Source organism: Mastigoproctus giganteus, chromosome 3 (genome assembly GCF_048544385.1).
Source record: "Mastigoproctus giganteus isolate SK-2022 chromosome 3, ASM4854438v1, whole genome shotgun sequence".
In the NCBI taxonomy this organism is placed as follows: domain Eukaryota; kingdom Metazoa; phylum Arthropoda; class Arachnida; order Uropygi; family Thelyphonidae; genus Mastigoproctus; species Mastigoproctus giganteus.
The window spans coordinates 179326052-179343292 of record NC_143577.1 but is presented as its reverse complement, the minus strand read 5'-3'; the positions used below and the strand labels follow the sequence as shown (position 1 = coordinate 179343292).

Below are 17241 nucleotides of genomic sequence, written 5' to 3'. Positions count from 1 at the left end.
AAGCTCATACACTTGCTTTCTTGCATTACGTCCCTCTATTATTACTATCATGTAATATACCTCTCTTAAAAAGTGAAGAGAAAAAAAAAAAAAAAACTATCATCCATGATCTAAAGAATCAATAAAGCTAACTGGGGATTAAAAAGAAAAACCCTTGCACTTAAATACATAAAGCTGTTTTCCTTTCAGTTATTCCTAATAATTGCACAATCATACACCAACTGTTATTAAAAATATAAATAGCGTTATATTATATTAACATAATGATGTAGATAAATGAAATAAATAGAATGATAAAGTTTCACCGGATAAAACTGATAAAAAGGTAACTGTCTGTACAATAAAATAATGTTGATAAAACACAAGATGATAAAAGTAGTAGTAGTAGCATGTGATGCAAGAAAGAAAATGTATGAACTTATGCAGCATCAGCCAAAAAAAAAAAAAAAAAAAAAAACAACACACCATTCCCTCCAAATGCCTGTCCAGTTCTTCCTTAAATTTATTCAACCTATCAACTTCCACAACGACAGATGGAAGTTTGTTCCAGCAATTAACCACCCGCTGGCTAAAGGGGGTGGTTAATTGCTCATTAAAGTGCTAAATCACCATAGCTTTCAGAGGCATCCACCTCTTTTTTCAACTGTTGATATGTCCATAATGTGTTGTATATCGTATTTTTGTAATATTATGGGGATGATTATAGTAAGATAATCATATTAAGATATATACCTAGATAGATCTATAGAAAATTCATAGGATAATATAATATAGAAAAGGATAATAAACAAAACTTATCATTGCATACCCACAATCAGTTTAGGGGTTCTACTATAGGAACAGGCTTACCTGAGCCTCACCTTATATCTTGCATCAGACTTTAAGCTATCCTATACTCTCTTCTTATTTCTCCGATATTATTAGGGCAATCCGAGGATGTAGGAGAAACTACTCCTAAACATACAACTATAGTTTCTACCTTCGTGGAGTTCAGGTACTGTTACTCCTACTCCATTAACCATTTATCTCACCCCGCTATCACCATGTTCCTTTTTGCGTTAACTTAATAATAACCAATTGGCTATTTATAGGTGTTTCTACACATTTTACTGCATCCAGCACACAGGGGTCACAACATGGTAATTCTCACTAGAGGCCCATACATATACACACACACACAATACCATTTCCTTTTTGATTACAGTATAGGCTACACATGGTTTGTCGGCTTGGACATGGCAAATATGCCTTATTCCTACTTTAATTTCTAAACTCATATCCTTCTTCCTCTGTTGGGTCAATGATGATAAATGAGCACTATGCAGTATTTTAAAAATCTTTCTTAATGTATTATTCAATTTATTTAACCTCTAAATTTATTTATCTTCAAAATTTTTTTAACCTCTAAATTCTATTACATGTTATTTTACACCAAATTATATTATAGGTTATTCAACCTCAAAGTGGATTTCGCCTTAGTGCATATTGTTCATCACAGAAAGAGAGAACCCCCTTTATCGCTGTTTTTCTTTCAATTTGGGTGCGTGACTTCTTCTGGGGTCAAACAAGATTGTGGGTATGCAACGATAAGTTTTGTTTACTAACTTTTGTACATTATATTATCCTATGTATTTGCTATAGATCTATCTAGGTATATATCTTAATATGATTATCTTACTATAATCTTTTAGCTACAGAATATTCCTGACAGTACTCACAGAAGGATAGATACTGAAGTCTTCCTCATGAGATTTGATACATCTGAAGATATATGTGGGTTTGGAGTTGTTGGTAGTGAAGTGCTGGTAGTGCCTTATCTTTTTTTACCCATTATTTAGAAGTAACTTTGTGATTTTCTTTATCTGTCTTTTTAGCAGTTTTGGTGGGACATCTTTCAGGACACTATAGGTTTGTTGGTTCTGAAATGTTTCTCAGTTCTCAATAAGTTACTGTTTATTTTGCATCAATACCCCAAATATACTTAAATGAAGTTGCAATATTAAGAAATCTAAAATTTATTAGATTAAATTAAATGTGTAGACTATTTAATGATTCATAATTTTTTATTCATTTATACTTATTTGTTGTTGCTATTTGTTATTTGGTTTTTAGGAGCATTAGCAACTAAGGCCATATTGCTCCGGGAATATACGGTGGTCATTCCCTGACCTTTCAGCATCCTCCGTATTTGGCGGTGACGGGCTCGAACCCTGGTCTAATCAAGAAGCATGTGCTATGCATTGCTGCTCCTTCCCACCTGGCTATGGAGGCGCCCTTTGTACTTGTCTACTTTAATTATTAATGGGGAGGAACAATACAGTTGATTATCATAATTCTGGCAAAACCAATTTTTCCAGCTGGTTTTAGTAAAATGGCTGAATCCAACCAATTGAGAATTGGCAAATTTAGTTTTCAAGTCTCTATTCATTCAAGTTCTCATGGCTGGTTGTGTAGGAAGGAGGTTTCATCTCAGCTGTCAAAATTTCCTCATGATATTAAGTCATTAAATGCAAGGTTCTGTATGTGGATCACAGTAATCTCATGTTATTATTATTAGCCATATGGTGCAAGGAAGCCTGAGGCTTATGCTGTACAGGCAAAAAAAAAAATTTTTTCTGAGTTTCCCTGAGAGAGAGAGAGAGAGAGAGAGAGAGAGAGAGAGAGAGAGAGAGAGAGAGAAGAGAGAGAGAGAGAGAGAGAGAGAGAGAGAGAGAGAGAGAGAGAGAAAGAGAGAGTCAAAAATAGAAGGGAATCACCAAGAAAGAGAAGAATGATGATATCCAGCTCAGGACCCTGGGTGTGTGTGCCTGCCAAGTCCATACTCACCAGATGTGAGCCCCTGGGGTTATTTTAAACTATTAAATGTAATGAAGAGAGCACACACACTCCACACAACTGAAGAAAAATATATACAATAGTTCCCCAATTTATAGGAGGAATGTGTTCCTGAAAACCAAATCAAACATGTAGATCAAATTTCATTTCTCAAGGGCGTCTCCGTAGCCAGGTGGGCAGGAGCAGCAGTGCGTAGCATACGCTTCTTGATTAGACCAGGGTTCGAGCCCGTGACCACCAAATACGAAGGATGCGGAAAGGTCAGGGAATGACCACCGCATATCCCCGGAGAAATATGGCCTTAGTTGCTAATGCTCCTAAAAACCAAATGACAACAACAACAGATTTCTCAAGAAAACAACATAACTTATAATACAGTCTGCTGCAGAAGGATACTGCTTATAAAAGGGATCTGTTCTGCAGTCACAATTTTTTGGAACCTCATCAAATTAAAATACAGCTACAATATTGAGAAATTATACAGAAATAAAGGATTACATTGAAAATATAATTGTTTTTCTGGTCTTTTTTTATCTTTGCAAAGATTTTTATACTGGTGATTGGAACTTGCTAATCTATTGGGAAACAAAGAATTTTATTCAATGATGAAATCATTATCTTCTACAGTTCCTACAATAAAGGGGGGGGGGGCAGCATAGATATGTTTAGTGGACAGCTTGGGGGGGGGGAATACTGTTTCTTTCTGTATTGTACATCTGCACTAACTCTTCATTTTAATGATTATATGACTGAGCCTACAGCAGTTCTTTCACATCTACATCAACTTTTTCAAAATACCATTCACTGAAAACACTACATTATTTTGGTATAACAACATTTTACTAAATCTAGTTAACTTACAAATCGACATTTCTCTTTGATGCAGAAGTAGTCAATGTGTTTGAACTTTTCTACTTGTATTAAGATGAGCAGGAAACTTTTAGACAAAAAAAGAAATAATGGAAGTGAAAGCAAATAAGTGATGATGTATTGAACTATTGCACTCTGATTATGCATTGCTGAATATTCAAGTAAAATAGTTCTACTGACATATTCCTCAATTTTTGTTTGCTTACTGAACAGCTTATAAGACAGCACAAATTAAGTGGGGAAACAAACAGTCTGATTGTATAAATAACATTTAACAAGCCAATGTAATTAGTATCGCATGAAAAAAAAAAAAAAAAAAAAATTGAAAATCTGAGTATTATGTGTAGTTTACCAATTATTATAAACACTCACCTATTATCATTACTATGGGTAGGGAATTTTGGAAAGAATGCACATATCATAGCACTGACAGCTTCTGGAGAGGTACCCAAGGTAAACCTATATTTTTCAATACATAACAGGTTAGCCATAAATATTCAATGGTATAATTTAATAAATGATATTAAATCAGAATTTCAAACAAAGTATAATACATTTAAAAATGAAAACCATTCTGGAACATCACATATGGCCAAAGAGAGATTATATACCAAAATGTTTAAACATAAAGCTTAAAGGTCAATTTTTGGGGAGGGGGTATCATAATCTGCAGATTATGGCAAGGATTTTCTTCTGGAAACATTAGCTTCAGTAGCTTTGCTGATTAGTTTCTTTTCAACTACATTATCATTTCCCTAAAATTTTTCAGCATCATCTGCTTCCTCATAATTGATTTGTTCTATTCTTCATATATTTCTCTTTTCACCTCTTCATTATCTAGTTTTTTTTTCTCCCTTATATCCTTATGTAAACATAAAATGCCTTTTGCTTTTTTTTTTACCTTTCTTTTATTTATGAAAAAGAATAATTTTTATCTTTCTTTCACTTCTCTTAAGAATACAATGTTTAATTTTTGTATTAGTAGAGGCAAATGACTAAAGAGAGCAAGCTTATAAATTATCAGCAAAAAAAAAACAAAAAAAACTTCACATCGCATGTCCATTCCCAACAGCGATTTGTCTAGTTATTCCTCGAATTTCTTAAAATACTCATTTTCACAGCAACAGATGGAAATTTGTTAAAGCAACCAAATACCCGATGGCTGAAGGTAAACCTCCAAATATCTATCCTGTAACCATCCTCTCTCAATTTGAATTTATGCCCCCCCCACATGTGTAATCCAGGAAGAGGAAGTATGCCATCAGCACTGAGCTTGCACAATCCATTCAAAGATTTAAACACCTCATTCACCTCACAGGTGCCTAGTCCCCAGATGCTGCAATTTGCAGAACTAAAGCCTTTCTTGGAAAGGCCTCCCTTTTTCCACTTCACCAATCTCACTGCCCTTCTCTGCACCCATTCCAGCAGATCTACTCCCCTGAGTGTAGTACCACACAGTTGGTAGTTTAATCTGGGATAACTACTATAAATATGCTGTAACTTGCATTTGCCAATGTTAAAATGTCAATTGTCATTTCTCAGGTAGATGTGCACCTAATAAAGTTGTCACTCAATCAAGGCCTATCTTATCCCTAGGCAAACAAGGCAATTGCCTAGAGCCCAATCCCCTCGAATCATAAAATAAAATTTTTTATTTACAATTAAAAAACCCCCCCAAAATTCTACCATAGTGTCCTCTGCCGCTGCGAGAAACTTAAAATTACAGATAAGGAGACGGCAACTGTTCATCCGTGGCGATTATGACTGCACAAAATGCCTTCTTTCGGAAACTTTCAGAGTTAGCTTTGCATTCATTCTGTACAAAATTTTGCTTTAGCCATCGGTAAGACCAGTACAGATAAGTGCACGAAATGAGTTATTGCTACTTGTACGTGAATGCTTGTATACACCAGTGGTGTTATCGGATTTCTGCCCAGGGATCCTAACTTCTTCCTACCTGAAAACCCAAAATTATACATAACAATTACATGCAACCCCATATTTTTACCTTTGAATGTGCCATTGGCACAATGACTTCACAAAACGGAACCAACACCTATGCACTTATCATTATTAATCCAAAAACATTAAATGTCATTTCATAATAAACATTTTTACTGGGGCCCGAAAACCACTTTTGCCTAGGGCCCACATATCCTCAAATTAGGCTCTGCACTCAGCGTGTGTGTATAATCAAATATGGATTATACATATAAAAAATATACGAACAGTAAAACACAAAAAAAAATAAATAAATAATTAAAACACTCAAAAAGTAATGAAATAGTTTAACAAAATAATTATTCTTTACTTACCTTCCTCCGCCTAAAAATAAAAGTCCTAGTGCCATATGATTAGCCATGTGAGAACCATATAACACATAACTGGAGGTAAGACTAACTCGTGATCGCAAGTGACGACAAATGCGTAATACTTCAAGATCTCCAGTGCCAGCCATCACCTATAAGTTATATATTTTTTAAATTATATATTTATATATTTTAAATTGCCACTAAATACAACTTAGAGCAAACTTTACCATTGCTAGTGATAGGACTGCGACATTAAGACATGTTTCAATAGTGCTCTTTCCAGCTTGATCCGCTACAGGTTTGGCAGACAGGCTTAAAAACATTTTTGCATAATGAATCTAAAATGATAAAATAAAAATCATATTATTCATTTAAATAAAAAAAAAAAAATGAAGAAATAGTACTATAAGTTTCTCTCACAATTTTATTGAATAATAAACTTTGAGGAAACATGTTTAGTTATCAAACTTGTTTGTTTTTAATTTGGTATTGTGCAAATACATTCCAGAATGACCTTTTAAAGTATTTGACCAAGAGAACCATTTATGAGAACTTGAAGAACAGGGTGGATGCCCTAGGAGGAATTAAATTGGAGCCTATCAAGCTTTCAGCTGCCTACCTCAACACCAGAGCTTCCACTTGAACATCAGGCAATCCCCCGGGCAGAATGCATCGGTCCCACAGGATGTAGCTATTGTCGGTGACTCTAATGTGAGGAAAATGGAAAATATATTGTGCAAAAAGGATAGGTGGAATAGGACCAGAGTGTCTGCCAGCAGCAAAAGTTGATGACTGTGAAAAACATATATCTTTTAAGGGGAAAAAAAAAAAAGTTGTTACTGTTGTACAAGTTGCACTAATAACATTAAGAGTAGGAGATATGAGAATTTACTTACAAAGTACAGGGCAATGTTGAGAAATAGTTGTGAGATAGAGTTAAATTTTGAACTGCTTGTAATTCTTCACAAACACGACAGGAGTACATATGAAGTTTTCTGAGCAGTGTAGATGGTGTGCAAGAGTAACTTATTGTGTCTTGTTAATGATATACAGGAATTTTTCTAGCAGAGATAAGGGGATTATCCCCTTGTATAAGGCAATGGTCAGGCCACACCTTGAGTACTGTATACAGGTCTGGAGGCCTCATTTTAAGAAGGATGTAGAGCTGCTGGAACGAGTACAGAGAAGGACAACAAGATTAGTGAATGGAACAAAGGGTTGCTCTTACAAAGAAAGGCATAAGTTTTGCAAATTACAGTGTCTGGAGACTAGGCACCTGCGAGGTGATCTGATTGAGGTGTAGAAAGCTTTGAATGATTTGAGCAGGCTCAATGCTGATGGAATTGTTCCTCTTGCTCAGAATCATTGCCTGAGAGGGCATAAATTCAAATTGAGAAGAGACAGTTGTAGGATCAATGTGCAGAAGTTTGCCTTTAGTCAGCAGGTGGTTGATTGCTGGAACAAACTTCCATATGTAGTTGTAGAAGTTGATAGCTTAAATAGATTCACGGCAAAACTAGACAAACATTTGGAGCGAGTGGATGGGTGAAATGAGAAGCATTTTTTTTTTTTTTTTTTTTTTTGGTTGATGCTATATAGGCTTGCTTTCTTGCATCGTGTGCCTTTACTAATGCTTTGTCAATTAGTTCGGCCCTGGAGAGATTGTGCAAGGCTCATGGGGTAGAATTTTTTTCTGTGTGCTGTGTGCTTGTTAACAGTAGGGATTCCTTATACAAGGATGGGATATACTTAAATAGAAAGGGTGAAAGAATATTTGCTGATGCTATCAAGACAGTGTTAGATGGTTCAAAAACTGCTAACTTGGGGGATATACAGACTAACAGATTAAAAACAGATGCAGGCAGGTGAAAGGGATGCTTGCACTGCTTCTTTTGTAACATGCAGCAGCCCAGAAAGCCATTATAGGGATTTCAAGGCCTGCTGTGGGTCATTTTGGAAGAAGGAAATACATGGGCTGTGTTAGGATAACTAAGAGTAATACAGGTACATATACACCAATGCTAGGAGCATAGTCATTAAACTCCATTTAATGACTTGACCAGCACTTCAATGAACACATTATAGAGATATCAAAGCTATGGTGTCATTCAGATATAAAGGATGCAGAATTTGAATATGGTAAGTACAATGTATAACAAAAGGAAACACAGAGTGGTGGGGGAGGAAAGAGCTATGCTCTAAGTTAAAAAGCACATAAAATCTAAGGCAGCAGTGCATCCAGTTGACATGTGGGGGCCAGTGCAATATTGAGTAAGTTTTGTGTGACATAAGTCATGGGAAAACAAAAATGAGAGTGGGAGTGTGCTGTAGGCCTGATGACTGTGAAAAGTAAACCAAACAACTACACAGAGAAATAGAGTAGGCGAGCAAATCAGAATACATCATAAGGGGGGGGGGTTTAACTTTCCAGATGTTAACTGGATTTTGTAGGTTGGTCACTCACACACTGACAGGACTTTTTGTAGATTACTTCAATGACTGTTTCTATAGCAGAATGTTAGAAAGCAATATTCTTGATCTAATTATCGGCAGTGATTCTTCATGCATTAAGAATCTGCAGATAGAAGAACCACTGGGTGGTGGTGATCATAGTGTATTGATATGGTATTTACTGAAAGATGTTGATTTGATTTATTGGCGCATTAGCATCTACGGCTATTATGCACCAAGACATAGTAAATATAGGTTTAAAAATAAATATATAATTTAATTCTAGTAAGCCTTGAAAGAAGTTTACCTTGTCATAAATCATATAATGGTTAAAAGTGTCATAAATCATATAATGATCAAATATTTATTAAAAAAAAAAAAATATATATATATATATATATATATTCAAAATTTTATATACATTTATATAAATTAATAAGATGTAAAAATTTAAAAACAGCTGACATGTTGTCACTGTCGGATAAAATCTGACTAATCGTATAAGGCTTAGTCAGATGGTTAAAAGTGGTAAAATGAACATTTCTAAAATCTGGACAATCAATTAAAATATGTCTAATAGATAAAACAGTGTCACAGATCTCACACATAGGCATATCGTTCACCCACAGCAAAATTGAATGTGTCAAATGACTGTGTCCTATGCAGAGCCGAGCAAGAACAACTTCCTTTTTTACGATCCCCGTGCAGACTAGACTGCCATGGTTTGATTACAAGCTTAATTTGATAGAGTTTATTATTATTATTATTAGCCATATGGTGCAAGGAAGCCTGAGGTTTATGCCGCAGTAGACAAAAAAAAAAAAAAAAAAAAAAAATTCCCGAGTACCCTGAGAGAGAGGTAGAAATGAATCACCAAGAAAGAGAAGAATGATGATATCCAGCTCAGGACCCTGGGTGTGCCAAGCCCATACTCACCAGATATGAGCCCCTGGGGTTTGCTTGTTATTTGCCCATGCCACGATTCTTGGCACTGCAAACAAATCTTGTTATGGATTATTTGCCTGTAGTCTTTATAGGGGACTGACAGGCCAAGATTATTCATCGAGAACGCTGATTTGGCTGCATTATCAACCAAATCATTTCCAGTAATGCCGACGTGGCTGGGGATCCAGCAGAAGCGGATGTCGAATCTGTCTTCAGAAAGAGAAAGAGAGAGCAAATCATCTGCTGAATCCAAGACTGGATTTGATGATTGTTGTGTAGTGCGCTCAACGAATTTGTATGTATAATAACCCGATGGTGTTGGCAGGTTGTTATGTGGCTAAAGGATAACTCTATAGCAGCATTTCTCAAACTGCATTTCGTGAGATGTGAACAAGTGTTCTGCGAAAAATTGTAATTAATAATTAAAAAAATAAAATAAAACGAATAAATTTTGCATATTTGTAGTTACACCACTTTTGCATCATTATAATATTTAACATAATTTTTTTTCAGTAATTAATATACTGGCATAGACTAATAATCAAATAGACTGCGGAACACTATTTTGGAAGGTAATATCTCTATGCATTACCTCTATGCATAGAGAACTATGCATAGAGGTAATGACACCTACAAAAAAGTAGCAATGTGGTGATCTAGTATGCCATTTGTATGCGATTTAGCCTGGAGTACATGGGTTGAAGGAGAGGAGGAAGCGAACTGATATCATAACTAAACTCACTTCCTTGTATAAATTTTTTTTGATAATTATTAGTATATAGAGATATTATTATTAAAATATGTGATTATGGATTGGTGGTTGAAAAAAGGAACTGTAAAACGAGAAGCAAAGTACTTCTAGTAGTGCAACTGTGGTTGATGAAAATGAAAATATTGTCACACTTCAAAGTGAGAATGAACAATTGCAGCCTTTTGTTCCCCAGAAATCTGAAGTGAAAAAAACAAGAACCAACTAATAAAAGACCAAAACAAAAGTATAATGACAGTTATTTGAATTTCGGCTTTATATGTGTTGGAAATAAAGATGCTCCTGATGCACAGTGCACCATATGTAATAAAACATTAGTAACACTTCTTTGGCTCTTGCTAAACTTGTATTTCGTAAGTGTTGCATGAATATGTTGTGAGATGAAAAGTGTTACATGACTGAAAAAGTTTGGGAAACGCTGCTCTATAGCATGCAGTTCTGTGGTGTATATGCTGCATTCAGGGGAATCTATTCAGATATTTTATAGCCAGAAAAGACAGCACACAGATCCCAAGTCACATGCTGGAGTTAAGCATGGCAGGGTGGAAGGGGCTGCTTAGGTGATAGCATAACCTAGTCTACTATGAGGTTCCGCTCTCTGAGTAGCTCTTGAACACGTATACTGAATGGATGGCTGGTAGTCTGACGATTGTTATCAAGATTTTCCTCATCATGGCTCAAAGTCGGATGTCCATGTAGGATGATCTGGCAGGGATTTCAGCTTAAAGGCATATTGTCTAGACAACTGTTTTCGTCAAAGTGACAAGGATGGTTCATTTGACATACAGACTTTGGGCAGGTGATGTTCTGAATGCACGAGCAGCAATATGAATAGCCTGATGGTGAATGGGCTCAAGCCAATGAAGTACGCTATTTCTAGCAGATGTACTGTATATACCTGAGACCCATAATCTAATTTTGAGTGTATAAGTGCACGGTACAGATGGAGTAAAGTTTATCTGTCTGCACCCCAAGAGGTAGAAGAGAGAGTGGAGAACGTTAAGCCCTCTTGTGAACTTTGTATGTAGCTGATGAATATGTTGGAGGAACGTCAGCTTTTTGTCAAATATGAGTCCCAAAAATTTTGTTTCTGCTACTACTAGAATGGTGCGTTTTCCAAGTTGTAATTCAGGTTTGGGGGCAGAGGTTACATTTGCGACACAAATGGTCTTCTCCAGTGAGAACCTGAAACCATTGGCCATACCAATCCCTGGTTCTGTCTTTACATGTTATGCTGATATTACGTAAGGTAGGGTCTTCATTTGCCTTTAGATATGTCTTATGCCTATGGAGGAGGGCCTTGATATCATCAAGATTTTTTCGGAATTCACAGCAATTCCACTGAATGAATTTGGCCACTTTTGGACTTTATGGGTCTGTTAGACAGCTTCTGAAGACTTTCTGAGGGCTTTGCTTTCTCAGTCTTGAATTTATCTGCTTTGGAGAAGTATTGATGTTGTCCAGTGTCCATATCTTTGTCTGAAAAAAGTTCCAAGAACACGTAATCATTTGATTTCTTTTCCGTTTCCATTTATTCTAGTTTTTTAGTTTCCTCCATGTTATTTTGCTTAGTTACAGGCAGAGCAGTAGGTGGTATCAATATGTGAGTGGCAGCTGATTGAGTGTTTTGTACTGGCTTTTGAGTGCTAAATAAGTAGCGAGCTGTTGTTGTTGTTGTTTGGTTTTTAGGAGCATTAGCAACTAAGGCCATATTGCTCCGGGATATGCGGGGGTCATTCCCTGAACTTTCCACATCCTCCGTATTTGGGTGGTGACAGGCTCGAACCCCGGTCTAATCAAGAAGCGTGTGCTATGCACTGCTGCTCCTTCCCACCTGGCTACGGAGATGCCAAGTGGTGAGCAATAGGAGCAAAAGATTCTTTTGTTGGGATTGTCGTATCTGTTTGAGTCCCAACAGATTGCTCTGCTGCAGCCTTCTGAAAAGTGGGCTTACCTCTCATAAGTGCTACTTCTTGGCATTACCAGTTTTCTCACCTCAACATGGAATATTCAGTTCTGCTTTGTTTCAATTATTTACCGCTGGCATGCCCTAGAGTATGCAGAGTACTCATCTTCATAGATGACAAAATTCTCTGAGCAGTGCTAAAAGAGATTATGTCTCCAATTAGATGAGATAGTTTTATAGGTTCTTGCAAATCTGAAAGTGATGTGAATATTGCATTTCAAGAGTTAATATAATGGTTACAATTTAATAGAATGTGCTTCACCCTAAGTATAGTCTGGCAGTATGTACAGATAGGCAGATCTTCTCCTATGAGCAGATATATATGGGTTAGATGCATGCGCCCAATACGCATTCTAGCTAGGATCGCCTCTCTTGCCTATTTGATCTCATGCTTGATGTCCACAACTGAGGTTCCCATTTAAATTGTAGCAGCTTACTGCTGCTCTGAGCCTGCCAGATTTGCAACCATTGTTCTTCACACTTGTTTTTTATGACTGATTTGTAGCCTATATATGGCACTTCGTAGTTAGGGGGGCATGCAGTGAGTGGATGTTTAGTGGCTTGATCTGCATTTTCATTTTCTTTAATGCCTACATGACCCGGTATCCAACAGAAATGACTGATTGGTTAACAGTTTGTAATGCAATTATCTGTGATCTGATTTGCTTCAAAACAGGGTGGATTGGCTTGGATGGATTTTTCGATGCTGTTATTGCACTCAGAGAATCAGAGTAGATTATAGTTTGCTTATTGGACAGTTTAATCAGGTCCAGAGCAATTTTAATTGCCCACAGTTCAGAAGAAAAGACACTGCATTCCTTTGGAAGGGACACAGAACTAGAAAAGATAGAAGAAACTGCTGCTGTGTCCACTCCCATAACTGTTTTTCAGCTATCAGTATATATTTGAAAACACAGAGAATTTTTAGCTACATGAGCAGCATGGAGGTTCCTGATGGTGAGATCTGCTGCTTGCTTTTTTCCTCATTGTTGGAATGAGAAATCACAGACTGGTGTATAATCAGACCATGGAGGATCATGTGCTTGCTTCCTGAAAGATATTACCCATGTCTAAATTCCAGCATTGTGTTAACTGTAGCAACCTTATCCCAATTGGCGTGTTTTCATTAAGTTTGTTCTGATAAAAGGTGGCCATTGGGGCTCAAATAAGTATGACGAGATAGGATGAAAGGGAAGGCTCCTTTTTTTCCTGCATAACTGAGGAGCAACATTTTCCTCTGAAGATGGAATGGAGGTTTGTGTGCCTCTATATATAGACTCTGTACAGAGGATGTTCTGAATGCTCCTAAAGCAATTCTTAGAGCACTGTGATGGATAGTGTCTAGCCGAGTTAGTGCACTTTTCCTGGTGGTAGATGACTTTCATCAACCGGTGAAATACCACCACTTTGCTTATTGGAGGGTTGAAGTGGTGAAACCCATGTTTAGTCTCTAGAGCAAAGTTTCCGGCATTCCCCTCCCACCATACTTCTCCTTCAACGCATGCACAGTACTAAGTACTATAGGTTTTGATACCTTTTGTGTTTGGGGTTTTCATAAAAAAAAAAAAAAAAGACTGGAGCTCCATAATCCAAGCGAAATCAGATTAATACCCGATACAGACGGAGGAGAGCATATCTGTCAGCATCCCACATCTATGAAGATATTTAATTTTTTCAAGAAAATGGTTCTCAGGTATGTGATGTGTTGTAAGAGGTTTAATTTATTGTCCAGGATTAAGCCAAGAAACCGGATACTATTGGAAAAAGGTATGGAGAAATTTTTAAGTTGCAATTCAGGCTCAAGATGGATCTTATGTTTTTTACAGAAATGAATACAGTTGGATTTTTGTGCTGATAAGTGGTAGCCATTATGAGACATCCACAGCTCAATTTTGTTAATTGAGATCTGAAGTTGTCTCTCAATAGAATTCATAGTTTTTCCTTGGCACGAGATCATGAGGTCATCTGCATAGTGATATAATTCTACTGTGCTTGGAATATCATGAATGATATTGTTTATTCTTATTAAAAATAATGTAGGACTCAAAATAGATCCCTGAGGGAACCCCTCCTCCTGTATATGGATTCTAGAAAGAGCATTTAGATGACTAACCTAAAAGGTTCTGCCCTGGAGAAAACTCTGAATAAACAAGGGAAACCTGACTCATAGTCCAAAGGTGTGAAGATTCTGTAGAATACCAAAACGCCATGTTGTATCAAAGGTCTTTTCTAAATCCAAACTTACCATAACTAGGTGGTCATTTCTGACAAAAGCGTTTCTGATGTTTGATTCTGCTTTCGTTATCATATCTAATGCAGATCTATTTTGTTGAAAGCCAAAATGATTTTAATGTAAGATGGTATGTGACTCTAGAAACCAGGTGAGGCCCTCGAGAACCATTTTCTCCAGTGTTTTCCCCAAACAACTACAGTACAGTCTGTTTGAGTGTAATCCTGGGATCCACATTTTGGGCATGTTCTGTTTCCTTGATATGTTGTCTGAGAGTGTCCGAACTTCTGACACTTATAACACCATATTGGATTTGGTATATAGGGGCAGATATTTCAATTTAGATAACCACCTCTAACAGTATTTGGTAAGTTTGGAGTACTAAACGTGAATATCACACTACGGATTGGAATGAGATTGCCGTCCCTACGAGTCAGAATTCTCTTAGTTGTATGACCTTTTGATCTTTTAGTTCTTGCACAAGCTCGTTCTGTTACATTCAACAGATCCCACTCAGAAATAACACCTTTGAAACTATTTAGGATGGTGTGGGAGAGATTTTAACAGGAATTCGCCCAATGTTGTAAGCTTTAACAATTCCTTTAACTGCCAGAATTTAACAATTCTGACCAGTTCTGAATGTTTGAACTGTGTTGTCTGGACGAGTAAATCCCCTGACTGTAATCTTTTGACCATTTTAGGTGACCAGCAGCACTTTATAGAAATCTCTATATTATAAATGGAGAGAGTTTGCTCACTGGTTGACTACTTAAAGAATGGATAAAGAAGAAAGTTGGATACTCTGGTTGGTGATTATCTTTTTTTAAGCATTTATTTTGCACATTTCCTTGATCCGAGTTATACAAATCTGTGGTATTTGAGCTCGGAGGTTCTAATTGCTGGATAATTTTCTTTATTCATGTCAGCTCCTTTTTGCCCTGGGGGGTAACTTTTCCACCTAGGTTACTGGCCCTGCCATGGAGAGGTAGGAGCAGTGTCACTCGTGGCCAAGCATAACAGTTAGTATGGTTACTAAACTAATAAAGAGTAAAGAAAAAGGTACTTTCCTTTGCCTGGTAGGCACTTTTCATATTTTTATATTTTTAAAAAGTAGAGCTAATAAACAGAAAGACTTTTAAAATGAAATAAAACAAGGAAAAACTCAGTTACTCTAGAAAATCGCTCAACTAATCACAGTAGAAATAGCATGGAAGATAGCTTGGCACCCAGAGCCAAAGGTTTCGTAACCTCATTTTAGGAATGACATAGATTTGTTAGAACCATATTCAGGTAGCAGAGTAAGGAAAAAAAAAAGATTTAGGTATAACTATAGACTACAACATGAAATTCTTTGAACAGTGCAGAAAGGCTATCAGAATAACCTGTGGAATTCTGTCACTGATATACAAGCACTTTTCCAGCTGGAACAAAGAGATGATTATTCCATTTTAAGGCAATGGGTAGGTTGCATTTGTTCTTATAGTTAATTTCGTGGCATAAAAGCTACTGAGGTCACTTAACACCTATTAAAATCATGAAGAAAAAAAAAGTTTTAAGACCTTGTAATTCTAAATGCAATCATATTTATGTATTAATTTAAGGATAACGATGATTTCTTGAATATATTGTCTGTCTTCTAGGACAAGTTTAAGTGACATTGAAAGAAATGTTTGTTTTTTGCTATTTAGAGTACACCAGATGGTGTACTCTAAATAGTACCATATTGTAAGTTGGCACTGGCAGCTAGCACACAGTGGGATTCATCTCTAGCGAGCAGATGAGTTCAGTGACTGTTACTACATACATGGGCATTTTTTTTTTTTTTTTCCATTTACTGAGAAAAGTGGCAGCTAGCCAAAAAAATTTGGCAAATCGGCCACATACCTGGGCAATAAGAACCTCCTGTTTTTTTCGCATTGGCAAGATGCCTGGGAATAGATTGTATATGGAATAATTTATCATTTAATTTTTCTTGCCATATTTATTTTACCATTGTTATTAATTTGTTTGTTTTATGCAAAGGGGACAAACTGAAGTTTATCACATATTTTTCTGCAGAGTCTACATGTACATTTGCTTTAATTCCAGTGTCCTAGAATCCAGCAAAATCTGCCTTCCTGCTTTCCCCCCTTGAGTTGTGCTAACAAATTTAAGATTTTATGTTATTTATTATTTTTTTTAATGAGTGAGTGGACTGGAAGTTGGCATCAAATTGCATGTATTGGACTTAGAGAATCAGTATATATATATATTTATATTAATCTTCACTTGGATTTATATTAATCCAAGATTTATATTAATCTTGGAATAGTGACAGCTGAATATTTTCTACAGCTAAGAGAAAAGCATATAACTCTGCAGTGAAAATACTGTAGAATACTGCTATGACAAGGTGGAGACTGAAAGAACACCTGCTGAACCTACTTTAGTGTCTGTTTTTGAATTATTGGTATACACGTGGATATAATATGCCTTGGGTGTCAAACTGGCAGCCCGCGACAAACTTTTTGTGGCCCGCGATGCACAAAAATAAAATGTTAAAGTAAACAATTAAAAAGTACCTATTTATAATTCTAGAATATAAGGATTAAAAAACCTCTGTAATAAATATAAATATAATCATTTTAATTGATAATAATTAAAAAAAAAAAAAAGACTGGATCGATGGAGCCTTGATTAGAAAGAACTAAAAATATAAATAGTAATTTCAAATGAATTAAAATTGAAATTATTATCTTTAAATAACATTGTAACTTTTTAGTTTATTTCTTTAAAAATAAGAGTTATATTTTATTTTTTTAAATATTTTTTAAATGGAGAAATCTTAATCTAAATTTCTTTTACATTTATATTAATATTACAA

General features: G+C 36.0%; 1 protein-coding gene across 1 annotated transcript in view; it reads right to left on the bottom strand.

Annotated features, from left to right (window-relative positions):
- The window catches only part of shtd (anaphase promoting complex subunit 1), a 989031-nt gene that overhangs the window by 188607 nt on the left and 783183 nt on the right, over positions 1-17241 (bottom strand). Inside the window, exons 34-36 of the mRNA XM_090370159.1 lie at positions 6245-6355; positions 6021-6166; positions 4078-4164 (exon numbers count right to left, since the gene is read on the bottom strand). Of these exons, the coding sequence (XP_090226285.1) occupies positions 4078-4164; positions 6021-6166; positions 6245-6355 (344 nt within the window). The remainder of the gene's footprint in view (positions 1-4077; positions 4165-6020; positions 6167-6244; positions 6356-17241) is intronic.